This window comes from Acanthochromis polyacanthus, chromosome 1, assembly GCF_021347895.1.
Source record: "Acanthochromis polyacanthus isolate Apoly-LR-REF ecotype Palm Island chromosome 1, KAUST_Apoly_ChrSc, whole genome shotgun sequence".
NCBI classification, from domain to species: Eukaryota; Metazoa; Chordata; class Actinopteri; family Pomacentridae; genus Acanthochromis; species Acanthochromis polyacanthus.
Genome location: NC_067113.1, coordinates 44,712,440 through 44,730,121, shown reverse-complemented (window position 1 = coordinate 44,730,121; position 17,682 = coordinate 44,712,440). Strand labels below are relative to the sequence as shown.

Below are 17,682 nucleotides of genomic sequence, written 5' to 3'. Positions count from 1 at the left end.
ATAAACCTAACTAAAGACATGTCAAAACTTTTTGAAAGCAACTATGGCCCCATCAATAAAGATATCAAATCTGACATTTCTAGATGGACCCTCCTCCCACTAGATATGAGCAATAGAATAGAAATAATTAAAATGAATGTGTTGCCACGGCTTCTTTATCTCTTTCAGTCTCTCCCTTTGGAGGTACCTCAAAAACAATTTGATGAGTGGAACACTTGGATCTCAAGGTTCATTTGGAACAATAGAAAACCTAGGGTTCAATTTAAGATATTACATTTGAAAAAAGAGAAGGGAGGAAGAGCCTTACCATGCTTACAGGATTACTATTATGCCGCACAATTGAAGCCCTTAATATACTGGTGCGCTCCAAATTATGAATCTAAATGGAAATTTCTAGAAATCTCACAGCTAAAAATTCCAATACAATCTATAATAGGAAATAAAAGCCAAGCCGAAAAACATTATAACAGCTTAAATAAGTGGACTTTCTTCACCCTCAAGCTTTGGTTTAAGGTCTTGAGGAAGTTACAAATAGAGAAGCAGGTTGGGGTCTTGAATTGGGTAGCATATGATCCAGAATTTGAACCTGCTAGATTAGACGGGGGTTTTAAACAGTGGGTTAAGAGAGGTATCACATCATTTTGTTCCCTCACCTCAAACAACAAATTTCAGAGTTATGAGTCAATTTCAGAGAAATATGGATTGGAAAAACAGGACTTCTATAGATACCTGCAAGTCAGAGACTATTATAATAAAAACTACAGACCAAAGAGGAGGGGGAATATAATCTGATTTCCATATTTCATGATGTGTATCAAAAAGAAGACAACAAAAAGTTGGTCTCAAGGATATACGGAAGTATACAAGCTTCTAAAAATCATTCTACGACATACATTAAACAAAAATGGGAGAGGGAGTCAGAAACACAAATATCAGAAGAGACTTGGATGGAAATATGCGAAACACAAGCGACCACTGCAAACTCAAGATCGTTGAGAGAGTTTGGCTGGAAGAATGTAGTGAGATTTTTTATAACTCCTAAAATAACAGCACGGCAAACAGGCGTACAGAGCCGAGGTGTTTGTTGGAGGCAATGTGGTAACTCTATGGCTAATCACTTTCATGTGTTTTGGGCCTGCCCGAAAGTCCAACCATACTGGAGGGAGGTGGCAGCTGAGATAAATAAAATAATAGGGGTGGATTTAGATTACTCTTTTGTTACTTTGTATCTTGGTAAAATACCAGATACAGTTCTACATAGAGACAAATATCTATTGAAAATACTTTTGGCAAGTAGTAGGAAAGCTATAACCCGGAAATGGTTGCAGTCGGACCCTCCAACATTGGACCAGTGGCATGGGATCATTAAAGAAATTTATTGCATGGAGAGACTTACTTTTGTTTTGAGACTCGAACTGGAGAAAGGTATCAAACGCTGGAAAAGATGGATTGTGTATGCACCTTGAATGATGTGACATTATATTGTGATGTATGTGTAAAAGAATCTTTGATGTAATTGTGACACCCATGATGATCTCATGTTCTGTTTGTATATGTAAATGAATAAAAATAATAAAAAAAAAGTATAAAAAAAAAAAGACTAGCAGAGTCATAATGATGCTTTATGGTTTTCTTTGATGACCGGATTTGGTTGTTAAATGCATCAGAGGGAATTATTTCAGGCAGACTTTCAGTTCTTAAAATCAATTTTTGCAGTTTTAATCCATTTATGCTGTTTTTTTTGTCCCTATATGTGCCTAAAGGTTGCTATTTACAGTGAGGTGTGAAAAATGTGAAGTGCTCAATAAGAGGCAGTTTGGTGTGGATCCGGCCCAGGAGGACAGAGCAATGGGGGAGACGGGTAGTAAGACCACCGGTACTGATGCAGAGGGCCCCCAGAACCAAGAGGCAAGGGGCCAGGGAGGGCCCACACGAACCAACTGGCCCAGCCAGCACAACAACCCCCGGTAGCTGCAGATCAGAGCAGCACCCCGGCAGACACCATAGCCCCAACATGGGCCAGCTGCATGCAGCACCCCACCCCGAAGGGTGGACCAGGCCGCGCCACAAGGAAGCGAGGGCCACAGGCCGCCACGCCCACCCAGGAGCGAGCACGCCAAGGACGCGGGGCGCCCACCCCACAGCACCCCCGAGACCCCACCCACCCCACCACACCCCAGGACAGTGCCAGGCCCGGACGGAGGCCTCCAGCCAGCAGAAACTGGACTCCAGTGGCGGCACGCAGACCACGACCAAGGCCTGTGCCCAGATGAACCAGAGCCATCCCTCCAGAGAGACCACCCAGCCCCCACGCCAGACCCCCCAGCCACGGAGGGCCCCAGTCCCCCCCCCAGGGGAGGGAGAGGAGCGAGGAGGAGCGGGCAAGCAGGAGAGGAGGGAGGAGGAGGGAAGCGGAGCGTGAAGGGACAGGAGAGCAACAGAGGGACCGACCCACCCCAATCCCCAGGACCAGCCAGGCGCCCCAGAAGAGATCAGCCGCTGACACCCCCGAGGCCCCGGGAGAGCGTGCAGACCCAGCAGACCCAGAGTTCAATGGGGGAGACACTGGAGACACCCACCCCCAGGGAGAGGGGCCCGAGCCATCCCGAACCCGCAGAGCCAGAGAGCAACCCCGGGAACCATAGGGAAAGGACACCACCAGTGCATGCACACGGCCTTGAAGTCCATGGTATTATCAATTAGTTGGAGGGTTAATAAACTGAAATAGAGCAGAGGAAAGTTAGACCATACGCACAGACAGAACAGGTATCACAATTTTTTTATGAGGGCAGTGGCATACGCCCACATACAAGCAGGAGCTATAGATTAATATTTAATTAATTAATAAATGGAGACCATTTTTCTTTAAATGCGTTCAATTGTTTTTTCCGGGTAGCAGACATTCTCTCCAGTGAAATGTGTTCTGTGAGGAGGTTCAGCCAATGGATGATGTTGAGGGCTTTCTTATCTTTCCAGTTCACTAAAATAGTTTTTTTGGCAATGGCGATAGCTGCAAGTGTGGGTTGGATATGAATGTCTGGTAAGGCTGTTAGCGTTAGGTCACCAATTAGGCAAATGTTTGGGGAATGTGGAATCCCACAGCCCAGAATATCGGAGAGTTTCTGTGTGATTAGTGCCCAGAATTGATAGTGTGCATAGCCAAAGAGCGTGAAAGTATGTGTCAGCCATGTTTTGGGTGCATTGAGTACATGTGTCTGGGTGTGAGAAGCCCATTTTATATAATTTATATTGGGTTATATGCGTTCTATGAAGAACCTTAAATTGGATCAGTTGTTGAGTTAAGTTGGCGTTTTTTGTCATTTTAAATGGGTTTTCAGATATTGGTCCAAAAATCAGAGTCAAAGGATTTGGATAAGTCTTTTTCCCATTTGTGAGTTGGTAGGTGAATAGAGTCTGTCTTTGAAAGTAAACTATAAATTTTTGAGCGGTTCTTTTTGTTTCTTGGAGACAGTTTCGTAATGTATTTGACAAATTCAGGTGGCTGTAAATCAGTTGGCTGTGAAGTAGACTGAAGCAATGGAATTCTACTTGTGTCTTCTTTACCTGTAGGTAGTGGAGGAAGTTTCCATTTCTTATTTCAAATGTTTGGAATAAGTTTATATATGTCCTAAATATGTTATCATCAAAAAGGTGATGGAGGTGGGTGACTCCTTTCTCTGCCCATGTCCTGAAATAAAGAGCTATTTTATTGTTTGCAAAATCAGGGTTGTGCATTTATGCTATATTTTTAAACTGCAAACAGGAAATGCAGTTTCTCCTTCCAGCCACTAGAGGTCAGAGTAGTGCCACTAACTACCAGCTGAGCCAACACTTCAGTTTTCCATGAAACCTGTTCTCCAGGAGAATTCAAGTGGATTTGATGATTTAATTTCTCTGTTTGGTTATAAATGTGCACTACAGATAAAATGTTGACTATTATTTGGCTCTACCTTTTTGTTTGCATCTTCTCTTCAGTGTCCTTTTGATTAATGTCAGAAAAATCATCCTTTTTTCCACAGAACACTTGACTGAAAAACCTGATGATTTGCATGTTGAGTCTTCTTCACACTGTCATATCTTACGTGAAACAGTGTTTATTGCTAACTCTTTTGTAAATGCAATACAAAGACATAACTGTTGCTGGTTTATCCAATGAAATCAATACCCAACACCTAACCTGAACCCTGGAAAGCCTCATTTGCAGATTTTTGTCATTATTATTTCCTGTATTACTGTTAAAATCAACTCTAAAATACCCTTACATGTTTCCAGTCCCCATTTTGCCAACTACCAGTCATGTAAAGTGTTGTTTTATGTTGTTCCTGGCCTCACCTATGTAGTGCTTCTACATCATTCAGGCCTCGCTATCATTAAGTGAAGTCAACCTCACCATAGACGCATTACTGTTCACACAATAAAGCCATTTGAATTAATCTTTTGCTGCTACAACCTTAAAGCACCATCTGAGCTATTAATAGGGTGATATTACACGCTAAATGGGGTTTTACTGTTTCTCCTAGTTCTGACCTCCCCTCTCCAACATCCATTATTTCTTTGCAACTTCCTGGCAAGACCTTTCAGCGCCATGACTTATTTTAACTCTGGCACTGGTACGTTTGTAGGCCTCAACCTTTGGAATACAGGAATGAAGTGTGGAGATCTGGCACAAGTTTAGTATTATGCAGTTTTGGATGTTTAAAGTATCTTTACTAAGTTTATTAACCTGTTATCATGAATGCTAATGTCAGGCTACTGGAGTCCACCACTACAGACACTGAAACCTTGAATAGATTTATGATGGAAGTACCTAAAGCAGTTCACATTCAGCAGTACTGATGAGGTATGGTAAAGTGGTTATCAATGCAGATTCTTAGATTTTTTTTGTTCCTCTCAAAGATTTGCTGAATTAAGAATCTATGTTGAACAAAAATATGAATGCATGGAATGTTTTCTGAATATTTAGCTGTTCTTTTTACATGAAGAAGAAAAATATTTGTTGTTCCAACATCTCTACAATTAAATGGACAACATGAAACAGGAGTTATGACAGAAGAGTCATGAAGAGAATCTGAACTGATGTTGTGGATTTGAACACAGAATGTTTTAATGTTGCAAAGAAAAATAGCAACCTACAAATCTGAGTTTAGATTACAACAATATTTAGATTAAGCAACTTTGTTACATCAAAAGAACTCATCAAAATAATGTTTGAAACTGAAAAGGTTTTATCTATCTATCTATCTATCTATCTATCTATCTATCTATCTATCTATCTATCTATCTATCTATCTATCTATCTGTCTGTCTTCATAATCCAATCAAATTAAAATCAGGGAGGTAATATTGACACGTAGGATTTAATATACAAGGAAATTTACTTCTACTTTTACTTCATGCCTGTGACATATAGATTTGAAAAGGGTTGGAAGTCAGAAAACTTAGATTCTTTTTTATACCTTTTTTTTAAAGTCAGGGTATGTATTTTTGCTCAGCGTATATTGAGTTCCACCATTAAAAATAGGTTGAGTTATAGTTCCCCATCATTTTCCTTATCCTTTAAATAGAATTTGACAACTAAATATTGCTAATTAACGCACTATAGTTGACATTTAGAAAAATAAGTATTCGAAATGCAGCCTAATGTGACAATTTTCGCTTGTGAGGTCAGTTAATATCCCCTCTGAACTTTTGAACTCCTCGGCAGCTGCCTATCTGTGGCTCAACCTCTCAACCCTTTCCGGAAGTTGCCGAGCGAAGCCGAAGCGCGCCGACAGCGACGTCAGCGTATCTCGGTCTTTCGTTTTTTCGGCTGCTGCGTGCGAAGGAGAGAGAGGAAAAACGGGCTCTCAGCAAAGCAACAAGAACGAAGAGCAATGGCGACACTGGATCGCCAAATACCAAGTCCGGATACGTTCCTGTGCCAGCCTTGGTCTTCCTTCGTCAGTGCGGCTAAATTACGTTTTGTTGACAGTAAGTTCGCACGTCGGTAGCGGCGGTTGTTTTTGCGGACAAACTGTCGGGAAGTGCGTGGTCCAACTGTCTGTGATTGAGTTGAGTAAGCTCCTCCACCATGCAGGGTCTGTCAAAGCGCAGCAAAGTAACTGTCAGAAATATTACTACGAAATGCAATATTCATGGCTTTTCCGTGGCAGCCGCGGACACGCCGGAGAGCGAAGCTAACCGCCACCGTGTGGTAGTTTTTTGTTTTTTCAGCGGACGGTAGCGAATGAGCTCAACTGTCCAGCTGTAAGTTTGTTAGCTTTGACAGCTCCACTTGATTTCGGAAGCCAGCGAGCAGCTCGGGCGCTGCTAGCAAGCTAATGCTAACGTGGTAGTAGCCAGCGGCAGGGCTCCACGCATGGCCCCCCAAAGTTTGTTGTCGGTGTCTCTGCGTGGTTCTAAAGTGGCTCTTGTGTTTGTCCACACGCAGACTCGTCCGTGGCTAACAGCGACAGGGAGCTTTACTGCCTCGGTGAAGCCGTGAAGCGCAACGAACACGGTAAGGAAGTTATTTTACAGTGGAGCTGCTGGTTTGTTATGGTTTTGTAATACGTGCCCTGCAGCAAAACTAGCAACGGCTTCAACCAAATCTCTCAGGAATTGCAATTGTTGGACATCCATGCTGTTATATATGCAAACTATTTTTTAAAATGACATATCAGCATCTACTTTTAAATTAAACTAAAAAAAAAATTAACCAATTATTGTTGTTTCCTGTAGTCGATTGATAATTTGTGAATAAAAAATCAGAAATATTTGAGAAAAATACCCATAATAATTATAAATCTCATGCTGTAGCTGACCAAATTACACTAAATCCGAGATAGATAGGGAAATTCAAATGTTTAGCAGCTTACATATGACATAAAATAACAAAAAGCAGGTTATTAACATTAAAAATTAGCATATACTCTGAAAAAGTATTGCTGTACAATACTATACTATTAAAAATGCTTCTGCTTTGAAAGTCTAGCGAATACTAAATGTAATTAAAATTCATGTACAGTATTTACACATTTCAAGGCACAGTGATTTAAAGTGATGTACTGCTATCTAAAACCTGATGAATACGTCAGTTGTCCTATGGAAGATATATCAGTATCCACACATATGTTGTCCAAAAATGCACACACATTGAATTTATTTTCTTTTTTAACTAAACATAATGCAGAAAAAAGTTACTTGGGATAATTTAGAAATGATCTCATCACATCTTTCTGACTAGTACTGTGTGCAGCACATGTAGCAGAGGTAACAGTGGTGCGGAGTCAAGTGGTGTCTTCACAGAAAGTTGCTAGCTAATTTATAAGACCTTGTAATTTTCCCTAGATAAGATATTCTGTCATATGTTTGGCATTTTAACTTGCAAAATTCTTAGAGTTGTTTATCTGTAATATATATAGCTACCAGTTAATTTCCTACACTGTTCTGGGTCTTGTGCAAACAGACAGTCCTTCATTCAGACTGCTCTGTTTGTACAACTTGGTGTCATTGTGAATAGAAAACCAGTTTTTCAATGCTGCTACAGGACTGGAAAAGAAGAGTCTCAATGTCAAGTGGTATAAATGTTCAAGTAAGCATGACTTGAATTTTGACAAAGGTTTATTGCGGTTGGAAATTAATGAGTAAAATCGGAAGCAGGGGTTCTAGATAGACATTTGTCGGCCCGAATGGTTATCAGATCCAAAATTCTGCATTATTCAGAATTTTTGGTAATTTTATTGTTTTCTAAAAATGGCTTCAGATGAAATAAATTTAGCTTAAAATGTGCTGCAGTGACTCTGATGCAGCTGCCTCCTTTTATCTGTAGTCCCCACTGTGTGGTCTTGAGTAATGTCCCACCCACTACACTATCTGATTGGTCACACATCATGAATAATAGGCAGAAGGAGATGTGTTCTCTTTTAATTTAACGTATGGAAAACATAATTGAACAAAAGCATTTCAGTACAGTTTTTGTTGTTGTTGGAGCTTGTGTTTAGTATTTAATGTTGGCACTAAGGTTGAAATTTTTACTGAAAATTGGCTCCAGATGTTAGTTATTGGTCTCTTTGTTTACTAATAATTAGTACTGACCCTTAGAAATGCATATTAGTGATCTGCAGTTCTTAAATTTTCTGTGTTACCTGCAATTCACTATAAACTGGATTAATATTTCAATGGCTTTTACTGAAAGTGCTTGTATTTGAGTCTGTTTTGGTGTATTAGTATGGATGATTTATTAACATAGATAAATTTTAGTGTCATTCAATAAGACTTTATTCCCTCCTATAAAACAACAAGGCGCTAAGATTAAAAAGTGTCTAAAAATACCTACAGTAATAAATATAAATAGAGATAAAAAGCACGAAAGGATAGTGTTGTGTCTTGCATACTGCACATATATAGTGAAAGTTTGGATCCTTCCAGCCAGTAATCTGTCCTAAATGGATCCGGCTTGAGTAGAGCTGTGTGGAGGGGGTGGTGGGGGTGCCCCTGAGCAGCGAGTGGCTAATTCCACATCCCAGCCCCCCTCTAGGGACAGACCCAGAGGAGTTCCTCCACACCTCAGCGGGTAAAAATACTCCACAGGGGGCATGCACTGCACTGCACGGCACACATCCACTTGAGTCATCTCTGAAAGTTTGCCGTGGCCCTCGTAGGAACACACTGACGCACACAAACCAAGCCGGGGAAACTCTTCTCACCATCACCGGTCAAATACCAAAAGCCCCCTCCCACTCACTCACTCACACGCTCACTCGCATGCCTCATCTTTCTCTGTCAGAGCCAAGCCGGAGCGGTGTTTCCAGAACTGCTGATCTGTTGGCAACACGACACTGAAGGCCTGCTGAGAGTGGTCAGCACAGACACTCACAAATTCACAGGAAGCATGCCGTAAATGCCTTATTTGTAAATTTATAATAAGCAAAACAGCGATTCATGCATTACATGTCACTTGAAACTTTATCAGCGCACACACATTTAGTGCATGGTGAGGCTGGTTTGGCTGTAGCTGATGTGCGGTGCGGGTCATGATTGGTATCTGTGTCTCTTTCTCACACTTACACTCAGTGGAGATGACGACAACCAACGGCAACTTGGTCTGATTAGACTGGCAGCCACTTTCATCATCGCTCTAGAAATAGGAAGAGCTGTAATGCTGCTATTTGTGTTTTTACTACTCTCTTTCACACAGACACCATTCGTCTAAATCATCACGTTATTATAGTAACGCTTTAGGTGATATTCTAGTATATGTATTTGCATTTTAGAGTGTATTTACCCCTCCTGTTGTCTTCATTTATGGGCACCAAAAAATATTGTTTCCTTGTCTGAAAAATATCCAAAAAATCGGCGAAAAAAAATCCCCAAATTTCTGAAAATTTGCAAAACCTTCAGGAAGAAAATTCCAATAAATCCTTAAAAATTTCCCATAAAAATTTCATTGAAAAAATCCCCAAAAATTGGCAAGAAAAGTCTTGTGAATATTTTTCAAAAAATGAGTAAAAATTTTCCAAAAAAATCCTAAAAATATCTAAAGTGATTACATATGTATCAGTAAAACTTCTAATATTTTCTTAAAAACTTTCACAAAAAATTCAACCAAAATCCAATGAATTTCGCTGGATTTTGGTTGATTTTTTTTTTGTGAATGTTCTTAAGAAACATTTTTAACATTTCTTTTTTCCACCAAAAATTTTCAAAGGTTCCCAAAAATGTTGGAAATGGACATCAGAAATTTCACTTTGAAAATAGATTTTCTTCCACATTTTCAATCTTTAAACCGTATCAATTTTGATGACATGAGGGTTAATATTATGTAAGGCTGTCAGTTACAGAACATTGCAGGGTTTTTTTTACTCACTGTGTGCTTAATATTCACTGCAATACAAAATCCTGCTCCTCTATGAAAGCAACACAATCATGACTAGTCTTTTGTGCAACAAAGTGCAGTATAAGTTGATTTTTTTTTTTATTGTTTATTCAACAAAAATGAAAATAACCTCTGAATCAGCATGTGCAACAGTTTTTCAAGCGCTCATGGGTGTTACCAATTCTGGAAAAACTAAATTTGGCTCTACATGCCATAGATATTTTACTAAACTGCACAACCATGATAAGAAATTCTATTACCGTAAATCATTTAAAAAGACAAACTCAACTTGAATTTCTTCAATTATTTGTTTTACAAAAGTAGAAAAAAAACTGGAATCATCATGTGCAGCATTTTTCCAAGTGCCCTTAAATCTTACCAATACTTGAAAAAAAATTATGGCTCCTCATGCCTTAGATATTTCACTGCTTAGATTTTTAATTTGTGTCTATATTTGTCTCCTGACTGCTCTGTTATGCACACAGGATGGAGCTCAGCAGAGTTAAGCCAAAAAAAGTCCCTAAATTTCTGACTGTTGCTCGCAGCTGAGTCACTAATAGCGAGGAACACAAAGTTTTTTTTGTTTTTATATAACCTGATTAAAGCAAGCAATTCATTTTTGCAAAGTTTTTAAACATTCCATGTCGAATACAGTGATTCTGATGAAATATCACGACGTTAGATTTGGTTCAATCGTCTGATGGAATCTGACACAGATAAAGGGATTCTGTCTGTTTTTACAGTTTCTGGCTCTGATAAATGGTGTAATTTTGGAAATTTATTTAAAAGATGACATGTCTTTCAAACCTACCAGCAAGTTACAGGGTTCAGAGGGCTAAAATGTTTCATAAAAACAAGCAGGCATAACACATTGTAGATCTCATGGCACAACACTGTTTGCAATATGTCTGTTGTTTCCTCTGATGTTTGACACCTTTCAGTCGAGGCTTTGGAAAGTTACCTGGTAGACTCCAAATTAGTCATTAGGTAGATGGAGTGCCGTTATTTGTCTTCCGATGATGTGAGCTGAAATTAGTCACAGTATCCTGTTAAGCCTGGAATACACAGTTAAGGTCTTACATGCGTCAAGTTCTTCTTGCAAATGCCATAAAGCATAATGGATTCAAGATGCATGACACACAGCCTCATCAAAATTCAAAAGTCTGCTTCAAAAGCCCCAGGAGCTGAGGCCTTCAGGCAAAAAATGAAATAGCAACTATTCAGATGAGTTGTGTTAGTCATTTTTAAGGCTAAACATTTTCTGTTCGTCTTCATCTTACGTCACAGTGAACTTGATATCTGGGCAACAAAAGCAAGGATTTGTGAAGTACTCCAGACATTAATTCACTAGATGCTAAAATGCAGCTATGGCTTCACTGTCATCTGTTAGTAAAACCGTTTTTATGTTTGCAGGAGTTGGCTTTTTCAACCTGGCTTTGCATTACGCCAAAATTACTAGCTAATGATTCAATGATTCCGACCTTGAAAGTATTTTAAGGAAAAATTCCGAAACTGTATATCTTAGCGGGTTTTTGTCCTTGGAAAAGCAGTTTTGAAAATGTAAAAATGAGGATAATATGACCATTCAGTAGCACATTATGCCTTTTATAGCTTTATTATACAATCTGTCATGATGAAAAATTGTGACCCTACAACTAAGATCGCTGTTAGACATTGCCTTAAAAAAAAGGAGAGTATACTAGTAGTTGTGTGTCTAGACGGGGTTCTGCACCATTGGTTTCCTGCCAACCACCAGTGAGCTTATTTACTCCATGAGACATTTTGGTGTGTCTTTGCCCTCCTCTGAAAATAATGGCGCATATTCTTGAAAAGAAATTGTCCAGAGGTTCCCCCTAAGTCGATAGATTTTAGATGATTTACTCCTTTGTTGCAGTATTACTTTGCTGTTAGTCAACCAGAACTTCCAGAGCAACAGTCACTGCTTTCACACCATTTCATTAACAGCAGCTTCTATCCTCTTTCCAAGCGCTAATTCACCAATGGGAATTTGATTTACTCATTCTAAATACAATCCGTGTCCAACGATGGATTGTTTTAGTAGCCCCAAACAAGCTTATTCACCAGTGACTTGATTGTTTTTGTAGTTCATTTTCTGGCCTGTCAGTCATTTGGCAGACTGTGTCAGTTGGCTTGAGACACACACACACACACACACACACACACACACACACACACACACACACACACACACACACACACACACACACACACACACACACACACACACACACACACACACACGCACAATTCAGGCAGCAGAAATACTCTCTTAGTTTGCATTTGACTTGGCAGATGCAGAGGAAATTGCCTTCTCGCTTTTTTCGTGCTTCTGCTAATGTCCTTTTATGTTGCTGTATACCTTGGAATTTGCCATCTGCCACAGAATGTCAGCATATATGCGTATATGTGTGTCTTGGCAGGACCTCGGTGATCGTTTCTTAACAAGAAAATGTGCTAATTTCCTCCGAAAGCGATCACAGGAAAGACACAAATGTGGTGATGCCGATCTGCTTTTTTGAACAGGAGCCACTTGCCAGGCAGAGCTAAACCTGCCAGCACTGTTTCCAGCCTCTCCGCGCAACTGCTGACATTACAAAGTTATTAATTCTTACAACTTAACAACCTGCTGACAGCAATCCGAATATCTAAAAGTTGTTTTTCACACTCAACCACACGTTTCCATTTCAGTCTGCGTTATCATACAGTAGCACTGACCCGACTGCTTTCAGTGGAGTCAAAAAACAAACAGTCCAGTTTATTTGCTTGCGAACGAAAAACTGTTTTTGTTCAGCAAACATTAGCAGGTTTGAACTGTGATCCAGATGCAAGTGTGAAACATCATTCTCTTGTAGGTGAACTGCTCACTGCTTCACTGAAACTGTTTGGTGGCTTGTATTCATTAGATTTAATTGGTATTGTTTGGAATTTGGGGGAATATCAGTTTTGTTTTACTACGTTAATTCATACAATAGCATCCTAGTTTTTCTTCTGCTTTATTACTTCTAAGTATTTACTTCCCTGTCACCTTGAAGTTTTATTAATACACCTCTATCTGAAGCCATAAAATATTCTTAATATAGTGGTTTCCTGATAAGGGGTTTAGAGAGCTGAGCGGCTGATATAGCAACCAATATCATGTTGCTGTAAATTTTTAGCAGCTAGCGGTTTAACTGTACAAGGTGTCCATAAAGTCTCTTTGCAGTTTTAAGAATTTATTACAAAGACAGTTGATAAGATATCTTAACCGGAACTCCAGTTATGTTAATTGCAAAGAGTTGTGCTGTCAGGAGGGATACAGATTTAATTCTTGAACAGTCGTCAACCATGTTTACTAGCAGTCATCAATTAAAAGTTTTTCCATTTACCGTTTGCCACATAATCAGCTTGCTTACATTACAATTTCGGATTTCGTAACAATTAAAAAGCACTTCATCTGAATAGCTCTTCTATAATTGATAGAATAAAAGGCTGAGAAATATGTTTGGCAAGTGGTTCCCATGAACATTTTGGCTACAAGACTCCTGCCCAGGTTTGGTTGGACTCACTCTCTGCACATGGGCGGTCCCTGGAAGTCATTAACCACTACTGAAATCTTCATCATGGTGCCCCATGGCTAGCTAAACTCCATCAAAGCTATTGGTGAACAAAGATACAACTGAAATGGCGATGGTACCCATTGCACAGTTCGTTTATGAACGTGAATACTTCCATGGTTCTTTGCAAACATGGCACTACTTCTAGTCTGAGCTGTAGTCTTCCATCTCATTAAGCAGTATGGTGCTCCACCTGGTGGTACAACCAGGTATTGTAGCTAATGTAAAGACATTTTCTGACCTGTATGTCTGTCACCCTCTACCTTATTGTTAATGTATTCCCTATTGATTAAATTATTAACAGCAAATAATCGATTAATTAGTTACATCCCTCGGTGTCAGGTATGATACTCATGGGAGATAAAATCTTAATGTGAAGTTTTATGTTATTTAAGCGTAACAAATACACTTGCTTGCCGTCCTGCAAAGATCAGAAATGACAAACATTTTTCCACCACAGCTCCTCGGGAGTATGAGTAGAAGTTTGTGGACACTCAGACAATAGTTTTTTGCTTGCTATGTTCAATTTCTAAATAATGTTTCTCCCTAAAAGACCAGAATAATTCTAATTAAACAGACTGTTTTCTTTCAGCTAACATGGACAAGGCTGCCTCCACTGCAGACTGCATTCATTTGATTTTATTTATCAGCCACATGAAATAATTAGTGACTGATTCCATGAAGTTACCAAATGGTGCCAACTTGTTAGTCTACTTAAAAACATCACTGAATTCTAATATATAATCACAAAAGCCCTTAATATGTGTATGTATCCTGGAAAACGTCAAACGTGAGTAGGAAATCTAGCTCTGGCCTTTCACATAAACTCACACAGACACTTTCACACTGTTGAGCATGACACAGTATGTTATATGGTATACTTTGACCTTGAGTGACCAAGCGTATCCTTTCCCCCTCCTCTATACATGCACACTTTGTGACGGGCGCTAAGCATAACTGTCCGTCTCTGCGGCTGTCCCCATGACAGCAAACTTGCCAGCAATGCAAGGTCATGATGACATGCACTGTCTGACACCCACACATTCTCTGATAATTTTTTTCTCTCCTCCCCCCTCTCTTTGCAAGCTTACACAAACACACACATCCATACGCATCCCACCTCCCCTCAGTGAATCTGGCTTAAGCCCTGTGCTAATAATTGCTGTGATTTCTGTCAGCAGAGCTTGTTTAGGTTCAGGAAGATTAGGTTCTCAAAGCTTAGCCAGAAGAGATATTAGCTGTTTTCCAATGGACATATTTGTTTTTCTCAATATTCCACTTAATCTTCTGGGTTTTTTTTTTTCCCCTGAGTGGGTGGGGTTGTCTCTTGTAACTTCAGGCACAACACAGCTATGTTAATGCTAGCACACTGTACGCTAGCTGGTGTGTATTTGAGAGGATTGTCTGTCAGTGGTCTGTTTCTTTCTCAATGTCACGCAGTAATCATCCGTGTGACATAGGTGATTAGCATCTGGTGAGAAGTGACATATTTTAAAGCCTGATACAGTTCTAAAGCTTTCTGACAATATTAAGTGCAGTGACACTAAGCCTGACAGTTTTTTAGTGTATATTAAATACAGAGAAATAACCGTTTTCCGGTGATCAGTCGGTCGACACAAAATGCTTAAAGTAATTCTTCTTTTTCAAGTTCAAGCATCAAAAATTTGAAGTTTCACTGCTTTTCAGTGAGATACTTGTGATGATTCATCTCTATCAAGTCGGGGGATCTTGAACTATCTCCATAAGATGAGAATATGCTGCGAAATGGGAGACTTCAACACTTAAAATAAAGTGGATAACTCATGATTGCTCATCTAAAATAGTTCAAAAATGTGTCTGGCTGTATAAGCTACTCACAATGCCCAAAGTTTCAATAGTTATTAATGTATTTATTGTCCAGTATATAATATGAGTCTGCAAGATTATGCTAGTAGTGCTAAGTTTGCATCTAAATCTTACTAAAATGTGCTGCATTTACATCTGATTATGATATTTTTGTCTTCCATACAGTGATTCTATCCTTGTGTGTCTTTCAGAGATGCTTGTCTGCAGCCAGTTTCCAGCACTGGAGGATTTTTGTCTTGTCGTCTGCCATGTCTGCAGTAAGGTGGTGACTCCTCAGGGCATCCTCACACACTATGGTAAGACACACAGACCCCTCAGGGCACAGTCACACACTTCACTACGGTATAGACATGTGGGTGTCACACAGAGCCACAAAACAAACATGTTCGTATATATGCACACACACAGTCGTTCAGATCAATACAGTCATTTCTGTGTATTCCTGCAGGCCGTTTTGAACATTACCTCCCTGCAACCTGTCCTCTATACAAACAAACAGCACACAGTTATGCCCTGTAATGCTCAGCAGGCTGATGAAAGCTGATAAACACTAAATAATTTACAGATGTAACATTGTGCACATGCATTTCTACCAAATAAGTACACGGACGAAGCCATTTATGAACATTTCTGCTGCTGGCAGAATAATGCTTTGATGGGTTTTTTTGTTTTGTTTTTTTTTTTAGGTATAGTTGATGAACTGATGTGTTAAATGAGAAATGGAAATAAACGTTTATATCCTAATGGCATCATTTCACTGATTTAAATGTTTTTTTTTTAAAAATTGGTTGGTTATGAAAGTAGTAGAAAAGTCTACAGGAGCACACACATGCTATACTGCTGTGCTGTTTTGTACACACAGGCCTCTCATCATTTAAAAAAGTCTGATTGTTGTTGCTATGGAGACTGTTATCCTTTACTTAATGATATAGCTTACATGATGCTCCAACGCAGCCTATACATTACATTTCAAACAAAGTGCTACCGTCCACATTCAGATTTCCAAAAAGCTGAATTTTACAAAAGGAAATCTGCAGAAAGTAGGCAGTATCTGTACATCTTCAGGAGTATTTGTTGTTGAAAATGGCAGCACTTTTCAGCCCAGCTCTCATTGGCCTCGTGCCCCGTCCATCTACCTCTTGTTTGTTTTTGATTGTGGCTCCAATGAGCGCGCTTGCATCTGCCCGCGAGCTGCTGTTTCCTTCTGTTTGGCGGCTCGTGCACCAGCCTGAGCCGTCTGTTGGAGACGCACGGTCACGCTTAATGAACACACACATACACGTTCCCTTTTGAGGAGGGAGGCCAGTGGAGCTTGCGTGCACGCACACACACTTTCACTTTCTGCAGAAAGAGGTCTGTGGTATTGTGAGACACACATATTCAGAGACTCCTGGCAGCCACTGTTGTTTTGTCCCTGCTCCTGCCCCCTGCAGGCCTTTCTCCCCCTCGCCACCACCACCACCACCCTCCTCTTGTTGGCAGCGTTTCTGCCTGCTGACACGCACACAGTCGGGTGACAACAGGTCTGAAACACACTCGTGCACACAGTCAGGAGTGGGAATCTCCTGAGAGCAACACAAAGCCAACCTCGGGCCACAATGCGATAACTACCACACACAGAAATTGACAGTTTAACGAATTTACCATAGATTTCAGCTTATATTTTTACACTTATAATAATTTAACGGCCGTGCAGTGACCGAGAAGTCATGCTGTCCAGGTTGATTCATTCACCGCGTTGTTAAATCTGAAGCGTTGCACGTCCAGCAGCTGTGTGTCACGACATGAAAAATACTCCCTCCTGACCTCTGTGAGTGGATCGCCTTTGGGAACTCACCCCGTCAAGATACTCTTATGATGTTTTATGCATTTCCTCCCATTGTTGCACGTTCCCATCATGTCATGTAGTATCCTCACAAGTACAGCGCCATTGTTCCCTGCCGGGGATTTGTCTGTAAATGCTGCGTGACCCTGGGTAGCGTTTTCTTTTTTTATTCATCGCAGTGGCCTCGTGTTTGTTTGTGTGCGTATCCATCATGGGATTAGCTTTCATGCTTGACCTGTACATCAAAACAACCCTGAGGCTTTACATATACAGAAATACATGCACACAAACATGTACACACAGAAGAGGGGGGATGGCTGCCTCAAGGGTCAATGGCTACTAGTTATACATGCCTAGTTTGCTGCTCATTTTTGCAGTGTTTGAAGAAGAGGGTGCTCACAACTTAAAGCTAGAAGCCAGTTCTGAAAGGGTTCGGATATCCTATATTTTATACATCAGAGACATTCTCCTTTTAATGGATTTGTTTATTTAAATCTCCTTAGAGTACAGCAAGCATGTATATTCTTAGCATAAGTGGCCCA

General features: G+C 40.1%; 1 protein-coding gene across 1 annotated transcript in view; it reads left to right on the top strand.

The window, feature by feature from the left end:
* The first annotated feature begins 5,783 nt into the window (after positions 1–5,783).
* The window catches only part of atxn7l1 (ataxin 7-like 1), a 34,959-nt gene continuing 23,060 nt past the window's right edge, over positions 5,784–17,682 (top strand). The window contains 3 exon segments of the mRNA XM_022202888.2: positions 5,784–5,970; positions 6,431–6,499; positions 15,507–15,611. Coding sequence (XP_022058580.2) covers positions 5,874–5,970; positions 6,431–6,499; positions 15,507–15,611 — 271 coding nt within the window. The 5' untranslated portion in view covers positions 5,784–5,873.